Here is a 14,998-nt window from a genome sequence, read left to right as displayed (position 1 = left end):
TTGTTGTAAGAATTTGAAAGAAATGAAAAGGAGAAGGCGGTTAGATTATAGAGAACTAATGGTATTTTTGTCAAGAATGAATAAAAATATCTAATTTGATAAAATAGAAAAAAAAAAAAAAAAGTGTATTAAATATGTTAATGGATGGGTTAGATTAGTAATTAGGGCTTAAAAAAAATTATAATTGCAGTTTGTTTGCAGACAAAATTGTGGTTAAAAACTTAGCGTTGCATTGCATGTGACAAAACACAGCAACGTTATGTACAGATATCCCCGTGGCATACGCCGGCTTCTTTTGTCTTCTTCCTCTCCTTGTTGCAGTGCAGAAGCACACAAGAAGAGAGAGAAAGAAAACACACAACTTCCAATCCAATCTTCATCTTCATCTTCCTCCTCTCATTCAAACTTCCATTTCTTAACAAGGATATGGTTTTCAATTGCTTTCTTTTTATTGCTTTAGTTCCTTCCACATTGGTTTTGGTTCTATCTCTTCCTCCTCCTCCTAATAATGACACCTCCGCTCTTCTTGACTTTAAGACTTCCATCTCTCATGATCCTTCTAATCGACTTGGTGCTTGGAATCCTAATTCTGATTATTGCAACTGGTTTGGTGTTACTTGCGATGCACATTCTCCCAGAGTTATTTCCTTGGACTTCGCCTCTCAATCACTTGCCGGATTTCTTCCCTTATCAATTGGACAGCTTACCCACCTCAGAATTTTGGTCATTTCTCACAATGCTTTTTCCGGTCAGATTCCGCTCACTATTGGCGCTCTTCACTTTCTCCAGATTTTGGAGCTTCAAGGGAATAACTTTTCTGGCAACATTCCTCACCAGATAAGCATTCTTCCGTCTCTTTCTCTTCTTAATTTATCATTCAATTCCTTTACTGGTCAAATTCCCGATACTTTAATTGGTTATGGGAACTTGCAAACTATGGATTTATCGAATAACCATCTAACTGGTGAAATCAAAATTGATGCTTCAAGCGAATGTTCTGTTTTGAGACATCTAAAGCTTTCAAATAACCTTTTGAACAAGACTATTCCTAAGGAGATTGGCAAGTGCAACAATCTTACAACTTTGTTGCTTGATGGAAACCTTTTAGAAGGTCCGATTCCTGCTGAGATTGGTCTCATTTCAGAGCTCAGTGTCCTTGATGTTTCCACAAATTGTCTCACTGATAAGATACCCAAGGAGCTGGCTAATTGTCAAAAACTTTCTATATTTGTCTTGACCAATTCAAGCAATTTTGTTGGCAATGGTAGTCCTGATTCGGATGATCATAGTAGCTTAGATTTCAATGCTTTTGATGGGAGCATTCCTTACGAGGTCTGGATGATTCCAAGTTTGCAGATTTTGTGGGCACCTAGAGCAAATCTTGGCGGATGGTTGCCTGCCAATTGGAGTGATTCATGCTCACTTCGAGTAGTTCATTTAGGCCTGAATTCCTTTAAGGGTGTGGTTCCAAAAGGTTTGAGCATGTGTAAGAATCTTACATTCTTGGATTTGAGTTCTAATTATATGGTGGGACACCTTCCTTTGCAGCTTCAAGTTCCATGTATGGTGTATTTCAATGTTAGTAGAAACAATATGTCTGGTGCTGTTCCAAGCTTTGGGAAAGGCAGTTGTGATGTGAGAATGATCTCTTTTAGTCAAGATCATTATCATCTGCACAAAGAAGATGTGCAGATTGCCTATTCCAACATTCCTGTTTGGGGTCCGCAGGTGACAGATGACTTTGTTATTGTCCAGGATTTCAGTTGGAATCAATTTGATGGTTTGCTGCCTTCATTCTCAGTAGGAGATGCATACTTGTCTGCTACGAAAAAACCTTCTTACAGGTTGTTGTTAAATAATAATATGTTCAATGGAGCTCTTCCTAATGAACTAGTCTTAAACTGTAGTGATCTGCTGAGTTTCTCTGTGAGTTTGAGTGCAAACAATATTTCAGGTGAGATACATGAGTCTTTGTTTCGCAGTTGTCATCGGATTACACAGTTTGAAGCAGCACATAATCAGATTGGTGGTTCATTACCTGCTAGTATTGGCAACTTGGGGATGCTTCAGGATTTGGACATAAGAGGAAACAGATTGTCTGGATCTGTGCCTAATCAGTTGGGGGATTTAAGACTTCTTGAATCAATTCTTCTTGGAAGGAATAATGTATCAGGGAATATTCCATCTCAACTTGGTCAGTTGACTTCTCTTACAGTTCTAGATCTATCTCACAATGCTTTGACAGGATCTATCCCAGATAATCTTACAAATGCTACAAGTCTTCAAATTGTTTTACTTAACAACAATGGCCTTTCCGGGAGGATATCCTCATCTTTCTCAAACCTTCATAATCTCACTGTATTTGATGTTTCTTTCAATAACCTCTCAGGTCCTATACCCGATTTTTTAGTGCATATAAATTGTGATTGGTTTATCGGGAACCCCTTACTGGATCCATGCCTTGATTCGTCCACTGACTCACCATTTGATTCAAATGAAGATGGAAAGTGGTTGAGGCACAGGAGTAAGAAGTTTCTGATTGCAGTGGTAACTTCTGCTTCTGTTGTACTTTGTTTTTTGTTGATGGTAATTGTTGTCAGCATTTATAGGAAACAAAAGTTTAGTAGACGACTCTCTAGCTTGAGCGGCAAAGTCGTGGTCACCTTTGGGGATGCTCCAGCAGAACTTAGCTATGATGGTGTGGTCAGAGCAACTGGAAATTTCAGCATTAGGAACCTAATCGGCTCAGGTGGTTTTGGGTCCACATACAAAGCAGAGCTGGTTCCAGGTTACTTCATAGCTGTAAAGAGGCTCTCGTTGGGCAGGTTTCAGGGAATTCAGCAGTTTGATGCAGAGATCAGAACACTGGGAAGAATTCGACACAGGAACCTTGTGACTCTGATTGGTTACTATGTGGGAGAAGCTGAAATGTTCTTAGTATACAATTATCTTTCTGGTGGAAACCTTGAAACCTTCATACATGAAACGTCAAGCAAGAGGGTGCAATGGTCAATGATCTACAAGATAGCTCTTGACATAGCTCAAGCTCTAGCTTACCTCCACTACTCGTGTGTCCCGCGCGTACTTCACCGCGACATTAAGCCTAGTAACATCCTGCTGGATGAGGAGCTCAATGCTTACCTATCAGACTTCGGTTTGGCTAGGCTACTAGAAGTTTCTCAGACCCATGCCACGACTGATGTAGCAGGCACATTTGGTTACGTGGCACCAGAATATGCAACCACATGTCGAGTATCTGACAAGTCAGATGTTTATAGTTTTGGTGTAGTTCTGTTAGAGTTGATGTCAGGCAAGAAATCCCTTGATCCATCGTTTTCTGAGTATGGGAATGGCTTCAATATTGTTGCTTGGGCAAAAATGTTGATAAAGGAGGGACGATCTCCAGAGTTCTTCTCAAAGGAATTGTTGGAATCAGGTCCCAAGGAGAATCTAATAGGAATGCTGAAGTTGGCTTCAGCCTGCACGGTAGAGTCACTTTCTGTGCGGCTATCGATGAAGCAAGTGTTGGAGAAACTGAAGCAGTTGAAATCATGAAAGGATGTCAAAATATAGGATGGTGGAAAGGGAAAACTGGTCGCATCTGCAATATTTTCTGCATCTTGAGATAAAGCAATTTATATCGGAAATCTCTTTCTTTATAAGGTAAATGTTTTTCTTTTTACATGATGTAAACGTCTACTACAACATCCCACAACCATATTTCATGATAAGTAAACACGCATTATTCATTCCTCATCTCAAACATGAAAATTGACTAGCAGTTTTTTCTAAAGGCTTTTAAATGCCTATGCACCTCAGGAAAAACAAGATCTGCTGTCCGTAACAAGTCAATGGCATTCCAATATAAGCATTCTACTCCTGTCCTGTTGAACTGTGTTATCTGAACGTTTGGATCTGGTTTGTGTCTTTTATAGATTATATTTGGGAATCCTGCTGCTCGGAAATCATGGTTCAGCAATCAAGGCCAGTATTATGGATGCTTGGATAAGGTGAAACCTTATATTGCTGTTCTCTTTAACTTGTATTGAACTGCTTCTTTTTTTTTTTTTTAATAACTAAAACCATTCTGTTTCGTTTATGGTCAGCAATTCACAGCTTGGTAAGGCAGAAGAAGGATATGAAATCTTCAACTGAGAATGTTCGGCTAACGCCACAAGAAGTTGGCTGTAAAAATGGAACAAAAAAGGTACTACTCCAATACATAAGTATTGCTTTGGGAACAGGATTCTTTTCTGTCACAGGATCAAAATTATGTGATCCCCTTTTCCATTTGTACATAATAGGCAACTTACATAGAAAAAAAAAAGAAAATTACTATTTTTGTTTGCCAATGCAAATCTTTTTAGTCATAGTTTTGTTTTGACTTTACACAACAAATATATGGGGCCTTTTTTTTACCCAAATTAGCTGAACAAACATTTGCATGATTGGAACTAAAATTCGCAATTCTTCCTCAAAATTGAAAGATGCACATCAGAATAATTTTGCCTTTCGCCTTGTGCCTTCTGTGCTCAGTATGTACAAGTTCGATTACCCTCTTTTGCCTTAAGAACAACCTCCTCCGTTGTGGTGCCAATTATGTCATTAGCATGTTTCAAATCTACGCATTTATAGTTCATAGCAGTGTCCTGAGATCAACATTAATCCTCATTTCAAATGTTGAATCACTATCAATTATTGGATCAAAGCATCCAGATCTTTGAAATTTACAGTTTCTGGTGATATTTGAAATCTACTGTTTCTATATATTGAGCCCTTCATCTTTTATTTTTACATATTGAATCCTGTCACAAATCAACTTATACATTGAGCTTTTAGTCATTTATAAGCATACACAATAAGCCCTTGGCAAAAGAATCCAATTGCTGTCTGAGACTTCAATGTTTATGGTTATAAATGATAAGGATTCAATGTGTAAAAATAAAGTACAAGTGATTCAATGTGTAAAGCAATAACAGTTTGGACCTGGGAATGCTTTATTCCTAAAAATAAAAAATTTGCTGCCAATAATTGTCAATAGTCATGAGTTCAAGAGAGAAAAAGAACCACCAGAGTGACAATCCCCAACTTCTCCAACTTTTTAACAGCATCATCCACGTCAAAATTACAGTTCTCAGTGAATTCTTGTCGCATGAGTTCCTCGCATCGTCGATCAAGTTCCTACTTCAAATCATTGCAAAGGAACACATAAGCATTTAGCAATGCCTCACAGAATCTGTAAGCCTGTAAAAAAAGCAGAATGGTAGTTATTATATACCTGTCTCGTAGCTTTTCCTTGCTCCAACAAAACAAAAAAGGATACAATCACCTCTTTTACCTGCATATTAAGACATCAAATACGGATGGAATGTTGAAAGGGAAATTCAACATTGGAAAGTTATGGCTTGTGTCTGCATGATAATGAACTGGAAAAGTGTATGAATATTCTAGCTTACTTCTTGCTGAATCACATCGTCACACAAATGAAGAAGAGTTCCTCTTCCACTATCCAGTTGTTTGTCATAGACAGACTTGGTGATTAAATTCTGATACGAAACTAAGTTATCTTGAAACCTGCTTGGAACAAAGCAAATATTTGCAACGAGAAATTGAGGCACATGGTTATGAGTAGTAGTAATCACAAGAAATACAGAATGTCCCAGTGCACAGGCTTTATTTGCAATGCAAAATTTAGGGGGAGAATATATATTTCTTTTTGCATTTCTAGGGATGTTAACTTGGATTACAAAGGAGCAATTTTATCCCTGCATCATGTTCACAATTACATCCATCTTCATTGAACATTTTGTACCTAGATGGATATTTTATTTGCAGTTCCGAATTGTGTTAAGTGTCTTTCTTTGGTTACTTTTGGGTGGAATTAGGCCCAATTTTGTCAATATGATATCAGAGCCACAAAATATTTTTAAATTGAAACAAATCATAGTTGCATTTTATGAAAAAATTAACTAAAAGATAAATGGAGCTGGTTCTGAACTGAAAGGACAGTGAAAATGGAGGAAGAGTGATGTGTAATTTGGTATTGTAAAACTCCAGAAAGAACTTCTCAAAGAAGCAGATCATAAAAAAAAAAAAGGGCGGCCCGGTCGCATTACGCGTCCCCGCTGAGCGAGGGTCCGGGGAGGGGTCCCACCACAAGGGTGTATTGGGGGCAAGCCTTCCCTTGCCAATTTAATTGGCAAGAGGCCGCTCCTAAGACTCGAACCCGTGACCTCGAGTCTTAGGAATAGAAAAAATCTTTAAAAGAGGAGACTCAACGTGAAATATGTCTTAACACCATAGCCAACCACCGAGGAGAGAATGGCACAAATGACCCTGATGTCAGCTTTCGGGTTGCTAAGGGAACTAATCACAGTAACCTGCAAAAATAGTGCATGGTTCATCTTAGTAGATCATCTTCTGAAACGTTAAATTTGTTGATAAGGAGATGCAATAGAACTAATTTACCAATCCAATTACAGCAGAAACAATGAATTTGACCCAATCCATTGGAGTTAAACCTGGGTTTTTCTTCTCTGGCTGTTCAAGCAACAAATTCCAGCAAGTAAATAGATATCTAGCCAAAGGGATAGCCAAAAAAAAAAAAAAAAAAAAAAAAAAAAAATATTAAGATATAGGAACGTACCAGTGCTATCTCCATATCAGCCATTGGAATGTTCCTAAAGTGCTTCACATATATATTCCTCTCCATTTCTTTTTTCTTACTTGCTCTCCTGAAGGTTTACACCAATACCATTGGATATTTTAGGATGGAAGTACAATTTCCAAGCTCAAGTTGGTTTCAACAGACAAATATATTTTAAATTTTCTGACCAATTACAGTTCAAGTTCCAATTTCTGGTCATAAGCTCATTATCTAATAAGCAGCAATCAGAATTTGAGAGGGCATGATTTGTCCATACAAGTTAAATTAGAGCTATCTGTCTATCGATGCCAACTTCAGAGTGGAAATTCTACTTTCATTCAATTATTTTAGGGTAAATAATTTATTAGTCCCTACCTTTTTACATAACATATTGTTTAGTCCTCTATTTTGAAAAACACGTTATAATGTCCCTATCATCTTTTGTCAATATTAATCCTTTAGTCTTTCTATCTATTTTTTCGATTTTTAACCAAACATATCTTTAGCTTTCAGGACAGTCATAGTACGATACAAAATGACCTTGTTACTCTGTTATTTTCTATCATTATGTTTGTGCCAAATATAATGGTTAAAAATCTAAAAAATAGATAGAATGACCAAAGGGTTAATAATGATAAAAGATAGATATTTTATAACGTGTTTTTCAAAATAGGGGACTAAACATTGTGTTAGGTAAAAATTTGGGACTAATAAATTATTTACCCATTATTTTATCTTCTTTAAACAGTATAACCTAAAAGAAAGGTTGATACCTGTAAACGACAATGATACTCTGAAACGTTGGTTCTTGGATTGTAACCTTGCCAAAAAGATTGGATAAACTGTGGAGATAAATGTCAAAAACTAGCAATAACACTGCCAGAAAAAGGAACTGCGGATGTATAAATAAATCAACAGAATAGATCTCTTCTTGCATTTTTTATTCGTTCTCATACTATACTCTTAGAGTTTCCGTGAACTAGAATACAAGTACAACAAAAAGTCCAGTCCATGTAAAAACCTGAGTTTCATCTTCTCTATGCGGATTCTTTCAACATATAAATCATCGTCCTCTTCTATCTGGATGTCAATTTTTTTTGAGTCATCCTCAAACTCTGGTGCTCTTTTTGCGAAGAAAATTCTTCTTAACCTGCAGGGAGACAAGCCTCATAGGTAGCTGAATCACTTGTGTTCAGGAAATTCCTCTAATTAGGCTAAGAATAGTGCTACAGGTGAGAACTCTGAAAACTAACATCAAAATTATATTAATTGAAATGAAAGATCGCTGTAAGGAGATCATAAAAATGCTTGTGTTTCACAGTCATAACAGAAGTGGTTACTTACCCGGTAATTGTCAAGAAAAAACCCCATATTCGAGCAATAATTGTATTTATTTTTTGCGTAATAAAGTAAGCAGTCATCTGATCGATTCCAAATCCACGCCTGAAGATTATGAACTAAATGATAACAAATGAAAATCCATCAGCACAAGCAGAAAAACATGAGTAAAATAAACTTCAATTCCCATAACAAACTTTGATTATCTAGAAGATTTGAGTAAACATTTTCTGGGTAGACATATCTATTATTTTAGATTACATGCTTTATCCTGAAATAGTAAATAATTTCTCATAATTGAGTATATTTGCAAAATTAAATGTTGTGCAACAATAAAACTGCATCATTCTTTTTCAGAAAAGATAACCAGGAAAATAAGAAATATCGAAATCATGTAACAATTCATTTTGCAACTATTGAAAATATTGCAAACAAACCACACATTTTCACCAAGTTGGTGTTTGCAAGGAGCTATGTTGCATGGGAAACTCTTCTTCGTTAGTGTTTTCGCGTTTCGTGTCCGTTTTCGTTTCTTTTCCATTTCCATTTCCTAGCTAATTTTTCTTAGAAATAACATTTATCCTTTTCCATTTCGTTTCCCGTTTCCGTGCAACATAGGCAAGGAGTGAACAAACAGACTATCTGAAAAGTCTTGTATTAATGGTACCTTATCAGAGAAGTGTGGAAGGTTATCTTGAGGATATTTTCGGAAGTAACTCGTAAATAGCTTCTTATCAAGCTGCATTCAACAGGAAAGAACATTGGGGTCGGCAATTATGAAGACCAGATGAAAACCCTTGAACATTTTATATGATGGATCAGGGAGATAGACAGATAGATAAATGAAAATTGCTAGAAGAAGTAGATAACTAGATAGATACATGTATGCATTTTACCTTAGTTTCATTTACTACAATTGGAAGATTTAAGCGATATTGTGCTGAAAGTGCAACATTTATCTCATCGTCAGTTGTTAATTTGAAATTACTCTTATCCATGACCTGAATAAAAAGGCAATGCATATGATATATATATTTAAAATTGATCAAAGCATTTCCCCCAGCTCAAGAGCAACTTCCCAAAGCACGAAACGGATTAACAATATGATATGATGATAAGTATTGAAGTACCTGAAATAAGCAGGTTAAGAACTTTTCTTCAATAATATCAATATCTTCAGGGGATAGATTCTGCTGCTCCAATTTCTTGCTGCCAAAAATTGGCTCAAACAAGGCATAACATTGCTGGGAAAAAATAAAGTAATACAGTAATTTTTTATATTAAATAAATGAATGAAAAAATTTATAAAACAAGGAAAGTAAGAATACCATAAGATCTTCAAATTGCAAAAAGTACCATGCTCGAATGGTATATTCCACCCTGTTGCAGAGCTTTAAAAACTCATCACGATCAGATTTAAATTCTGCGAAAAGTGAATTTAAAAAAAAAATGAATCCAATAAGAAAAAGATTAAAAAAGAAAAAGAAGAGAAGAGAAGATACCAATGCGATTGGATAAAGCTGAAATGAGCTTGTGCTTGAGGATAGGAATTACAGATTCTCGTTCCAGTTGAATAATGTCTTTCTTCTTCTTGCCCATTCCTTTAGGTACAGGTATATAAAAATAAAAATGGAGTAATAGTAATATTTGGATAATGGGAGAGAAGGAGAATTTTGTTGTCCTTGTCCATGGATGATGAGTCATATGAAGAAGAAGAAGAAGAAGATGATTACTAAAATTAAAATTTGTTGGTTACAAAAGGAGACAAGATGAGTGTGTAAACCAAGCAGGATATTGGCGGGTCGGGGCGGGTCGTTCTTCGTTGGAGAAAAAGAATATTGATTTGAATTTGGTCCTTCTAGGTAGCCTTATATTGGAACAGTGTGAGGATGGTTTTGGCAACTTTGAAAAGTGTCCTATATTGGAGTAAAAGTGGTGATTGTCACTTTTTGGCAATCTTATGGTTGTCAATTTTTTTTAATATAAGAATATGATTTATTTGATTATTATTAGTGCATGTTTTTTTAGGAGTCTCTCCTTTTACTATAGTTGATAATATTTATAAAGCCTAATATACAAATAACCCCTGAACTTGTTTAAATGTTGCAACTGTTCCCCTCAACTTTCAATTGTAACAACTTACCCCTCAAACTTGTCCAATTGTAAAATATAACCCTTCAAACTTGTCCAATTGTAAAACACAACCCCAAATTAGGATTTTTTTTACCCCATACTTGAAGCAACCGTAAAAATATTTTCCCGAATTCATATCACGCTATGAAATCTTCAATGGAGCTATTTTTCCATATAAACACATTTTCACCCACATAATATCCCAAAACTTTGAATCAACAAATCACTAAAAAACCAATAGCAATAACAAAAAGAAGAAGAAGAAGTTGAAGAATTGAGGATTTGGTTACTTAAATACTGATTTTTTTGGGTCTAAAGATCTGATTATCACATTCCACGATCATTTGCAGCTTTTTTATTTCATGTGTTTCTTCAATTGCAGTCCGTGTCAGCAATTTGGGGGTTCTGTTTTACAATTGAACAAGTTTGAGGGGTTATGTTTTACAATTGGACAAGTTTGAGGGGTAAGTTGTTACAATTGAAAGTTGGAGGGGGCAGTTGCAACATTTGGACAAGTTCAGGGGTTATTTGTGTATTAGGCCTATTTATAATTAAAATAAAGTAATGATTTGTGGGGCTATTGTGACAACATTTACTATTATAGCATTTTGTAACAAAAGTTGTCAAGAGTGATGCGAATGATTAAGTTAATAAAATATTATATTTTCATATGATGTGTTAAGTTTTGATACTCTTTAAAGCAACATCTATTAGAGATGCTCTTAGAGTCTAGGTTGGAAATTTAAAGTATCATCAGACTTAAATTTAATAAATCTAGATTTAACGATAATTCAAGGTCCGAGTGAACACTATTGTATTTTAGTAACATAGTAACCTACGGAAATATTAAATATAATTTTCATTAATTGGTTTACTCGGATCCTATGCTAGGATTCGAATACGGGATCCTAAAACGGTTATGAACTTTTAACCATTCAAACCACCTTAATTGGTCCAGCTTACAAATATTAGAGCTATTATTGCACCATTGATTGTTGGAGTATGCTCTAATCCTGAGACGTTATATCAAACAGAACTGTTAAATATAAGGCAATAATATGTTAAGTCAGGTGGAAACTGATTAACAGAGTATCCAAGATTAATAATATGCTCATGTTTGGCGAGTTGATGACCTAGTCAAGTGAAGTCGTGAGGCAACAAGATATTAATATGAATATCATTGGTCTGTTACTATCGTGGGAACGATAACTAACTAAAGACTAGTATGTGCTTTGATTGTAATGGTGTTTCACCGGTTACAGACATTGGATGTCAAATGAAGGGCATTAGGGTTTATGAAATAGTAAGCTCTGAATTGATCCATCAGAGCACTACATGGTTATCATTGTCATAAGTGGTTCTCATGTAATACTCTATGTTGAATCCTTTTACTAAGTTTACTATGGGATCTAGATGGTTTGCATTGTACTTTGATTGATCGTCTAACGAGCCGGTAACTGGGTGCTAAGTATAGGTTCAGTTGGATGCACTGTACGCCATGTTTAAGAACCAAGAGCGAAGCGAGGGATTGCTAAATCTCTTATCGAGATTAGATATCACCGACCACTTGATTAGTGAGATTAAAAAGCGTGTGATCACACCCAAATGAGGCAATGTGTAATTGCTCATTCAAACTTATCAGTTCACTAGAGATTAAAAAAATGTCCGAGCAACAGATGAGGGCGACTCTTGCTGGACTTGATATCGTACAACAAAAGATTATTAAAAGGTTACTATTTGGTTCTTGAAGGTTACACAAGAAATCACTGTCTGAGTTGGATTACCATTAAGGTCAGCTAAAACATTATGTGATTAATGAGACGAATTAAATTTTCGGTCTAACCACCATCTCTAGATAGACCTATCAGGATCGCTAGCAGAAGAGACTGGATAGGAACAAAATGTTTCTAGCAATGTCTTAGCATCCATGTCTAACATGATTGCATAAATCTAAGAGCATTATATCAGTGTTGTATGGGCCAATATGAACTGAAGAATTCAATTGGATTGAATTCAAGTTAAGTCTGACTCAGAATTAATTAAACAAAGAAATAGACAAAATAGTCTGAATAAAAATTTCAATTTAATATTATATATATATAAAAGAAACCATTTATTTTTTTAATAGATTTGTTGATTTTTGTATCAATAGTGTTTACCTGGATCTTGAATGATCAAATAAATTTGGTCATTCACCGTTAGGCCACTTATTAAATCTAAGTCTTAGGATACTTTGAATCTCCATCCTAAAATTCTAATAAGTCTAGATCTAATGGTGAATGACCAAATTCATTTGGTCATTCAGGTCCATTTCAACACTATTATGAATATGTTTTCAAAAGTCTAATTATAATTTTAAAACCAGGGTTATAAAACCATATCAACTCGGCCAAATCAACTCAATTCAACCGGACTCAATAAATAGACTGGTCCAAGGATGCATCAAAAAGCAACTTACTTAAATCCACTTAAGAGCATCTCTAAGAGACTCTTTAGTCCACTTTCTAAAAATAATATAAACAAATGACTCTTAGTCATTAAGAGTATCAAAATAGATGACATCTTCAATTATATTCTTCATATTCACTTATTATTATTTTTAGGGTTAATTACAAATAACTACTATGTGGTTTGGCCAATTTGCAGATCGGTACCTATGTTTTTTTTTTTTTGCAAACACAACATTGTGGTTGCAAAATTTGACATGTTTTTTTTACTTTGCCAAATTTGGCCGATAACAATCTCAAAATGAAATTTTTTAAGAATTAAAGTTGTTTAGTATCATATTTACTATAGAACCATATTGTTAATTTTTTAAAATTGTCATTTCTGGAGTTCTCTCTCTAAATATTATCTTTCTCTCTCATCAAAACCAACACCTAAATGACCTCAAACCTAAAAAGTTGAAGAATTAAAATTGCTTAAAATATCATTTAACTCTTGAAAATTTTCATTTCAAGATCGTTATCGACCAAATTCTGACAAAGTGAATTCAAATGCAAAATTTTGCAAACCACAAAATTGCGTTTGAATTTTTTTGCAAACCACAGGGTTGCGTTTGCAAAAAAAAAAACCACAGGTACCGGTCTGCAAATCGGCCAAACCACAAGGTAGTTATTTGTAATTAACCTTTTTTTATCATTAAATTATTATGTATTGTTATATTTGCCAATAGTGAAAAGAGAGAGAATCATTAACAAAAAATTTATTAAATTGAGAAGGAAGCGAGATACTTAGGGCTTGTTTGGATAAGAGTATTTTAAAATAAGTGTAATTAGTTAACTTTGTTTGTTTTGAGGTGTAATTGAAGTGAGGAAAAATGAGGATGATTTTTAAGGAGTTTTCTTTACACCCCAAATTGGAAGGGAAGCATGACAACTAATACTTTTTCTCCAAAATTACCATTTTATTTTATTTTCTTTCCGCAGATTACTTTGTAGCAGCAGTACGATTGTTTATTTTGACTAAGCATATTATTTTCAGTATATTTCATTTTGGTAAAACAAAATCCACTACTAATATACTAAACATAAGTATAGTCTCTTTTGATGTTGCTTTTAGAGAAAACTTGATGTACGACCACCGAAGCTTTTCTTCCATTACTACTTTATACTCTTCTTCTTTAATTCAATCTTTATACTCTTCGCTTTTATTAGCTAACTATTGTTGCAAATCATAATAAAAGCGGCCCGGTCGCACTACGCGTTCCCGCTGAGCGAGGGTCCGGGGAGGGGTCCCACCACAAGGGTGTACTGGAAGCAAGCCTTCCCCTGCCAATTTATTTAGCAAGAGGCCGCTCCTAAGACTCGAATCCGTGACCTCTTGGTCACACGATAACAACGTTTACCATTGCAAATCATAATAACTTCAATAATTTATATGAAGGAAATACAAATTGTATTATTGATGAATTGATAAAATGAAGGCACTTTACATGGATATTTATACAATGAACTTTCTCTCTCTTCCTTCTAACTAATTTTCCCACTCACCCTCAATACGTGACATGTGTACATTCATTATGTTAATTCTAGTAGCCTCCCTTCAAGATGAAGTACATGAGAATAACTTCATCTTGCCTAAAAAACTTGACATTTGTGCTCCTGTAAGCGGTTTTGTGAGAAGATCTGCTAATTGATTTCCAGAAATAACATAAGAAGTTCTTATGAAACCCTTTTCTTTCTTGAACAACATGGCAGTCAATCTCCATGTGTCTAATCTTTTCATGGAGCACCCAATTAGCTGCTATGTAAATTGTGGCTTGGTTGTCATAGTTCAACTCCACTGGAAATGGTGGGGTGATCTTAAACTCTGTTACCAATGAACTTCTTAGATTTCTAAGACACTAAACGGTTCCCAATGAAGACACAGTAACTTGTAATTGATCTCCTTGTTACTTTACATCGTCCATAGTTAGAATCGCAGAATCCTTTCATCTTGGATAAGTCATTGTGTGAACTGTAAAAGAGACATACATCCATTGTGCCTTTGAGATATCGAACTGCCTGAACTGTTGCTTCCATTTGTAACTGTGTTGGTTTGCTCATACAATAGTTGATTTGTTGAGTTACAAAGCCAATATCAGGCCTTGTGAAACCCAAATATAATAATCTTCCCATCGGTTTTCTATATTGTTCTGGATTAGAACAATTTGGTGAATCTACATCAATATCAACACACATAAGAAATGGATTTAATGAAATTTTGGCATCCATCAATCATGTGTCAGTAATAAAATCTCTGATGTATTTACTTTGAGATATCAACAACTCTTCTTGTGATCTTGGTAGTTCAATTCCCAAAAAGAATTTTGCTTCACCCACATCCTTTATTGTGAAAACAGCATCCAATTCTCTTTTAACTTCCTCAATTAGTGTTAAT

General features: G+C 35.1%; 2 protein-coding genes across 7 annotated transcripts; one reads left to right on the top strand and one right to left on the bottom strand.

Annotated features, from left to right (window-relative positions):
- The first annotated feature begins 274 nt into the window (after nt 1-274).
- LOC136222284 (LRR receptor-like serine/threonine-protein kinase RPK2) lies at nt 275-4,309 on the top strand. 2 transcript variants are annotated; one of them, XM_066009868.1, is made up of 3 exons: nt 275-3,663; nt 3,936-4,010; nt 4,107-4,309. In XM_066009868.1, exon 1 carries the CDS (start codon nt 427-429, stop codon nt 3,553-3,555), a length of 3,129 nt encoding a protein of 1,042 aa, XP_065865940.1. In that variant the 5' UTR covers nt 275-426; the 3' UTR covers nt 3,556-3,663; nt 3,936-4,010; nt 4,107-4,309. The 2 variants fall into 2 exon arrangements, with proteins under 2 accessions (XP_065865940.1, XP_065865941.1); XM_066009869.1 differs by lacking the exons at nt 3,936-4,010; nt 4,107-4,309 and adding an exon at nt 3,795-3,920.
- LOC136222285 (uncharacterized) lies at nt 4,230-9,855 on the bottom strand. Of its 5 annotated transcripts, none has more exons than XM_066009870.1 (15): nt 9,487-9,855; nt 9,313-9,407; nt 9,115-9,228; nt 8,881-8,985; nt 8,652-8,723; nt 7,991-8,103; nt 7,668-7,796; nt 7,420-7,488; nt 6,647-6,734; nt 6,469-6,540; nt 6,280-6,380; nt 5,457-5,574; nt 5,279-5,338; nt 5,068-5,181; nt 4,230-4,649 (listed from the first exon to the last, which is right to left on the bottom strand). In XM_066009870.1, the coding sequence occupies exons 1-15, from the start codon at nt 9,686-9,688 to the stop codon at nt 4,533-4,535; spliced, it is 1,569 nt and encodes a 522-aa protein (XP_065865942.1). In that variant the 5' UTR covers nt 9,689-9,855; the 3' UTR covers nt 4,230-4,532. The 5 variants fall into 5 exon arrangements, 3 of the variants coding, with proteins under 3 accessions (XP_065865942.1, XP_065865943.1, XP_065865944.1); XM_066009871.1 differs by having other exon boundaries at nt 5,071-5,181; XR_010685584.1 differs by having other exon boundaries at nt 4,631-4,649; nt 5,071-5,184.
- Between the last annotated feature and the right edge of the window lie 5,143 nt (nt 9,856-14,998).

The sequence above is a fragment of the Euphorbia lathyris genome, chromosome 3 (assembly GCF_963576675.1).
Source record: "Euphorbia lathyris chromosome 3, ddEupLath1.1, whole genome shotgun sequence".
Lineage (NCBI taxonomy): Eukaryota > Viridiplantae > Streptophyta > Magnoliopsida > Malpighiales > Euphorbiaceae > Euphorbia > Euphorbia lathyris.
Note: the sequence above shows the minus strand (reverse complement) of the source record. Positions and strands in the feature narration are given on the sequence as shown.

What these genes read in the sequence shown, in the direction of transcription:
- LOC136222284 (XM_066009868.1), top strand. Translation starts at nt 427, where the DNA reads ATGGTTTTCAATTGCTTTCTTTTTATTGCTTTAGTTCCTTCCACATTG.
- LOC136222285 (XM_066009870.1), bottom strand. Translation starts at nt 9,688, where the DNA reads ATGACTCATCATCCATGGACAAGGACAACAAAATTCTCCTTCTCTCCC. An exon ending in TTTTTCTTGACAATTACCGG is followed by an intron (nt 7,797 to 7,990) that starts GTAAGTAACCAC and finishes GTCTCCCTGCAG; the next exon opens with GTTAAGAAGAATTTTCTTCG. An exon ending in GGTGTTAAGACATATTTCAC is followed by an intron (nt 5,575 to 6,279) that starts GTTGAGTCTCCT and finishes TGTTCCAAGCAG; the next exon opens with GTTTCAAGATAACTTAGTTT.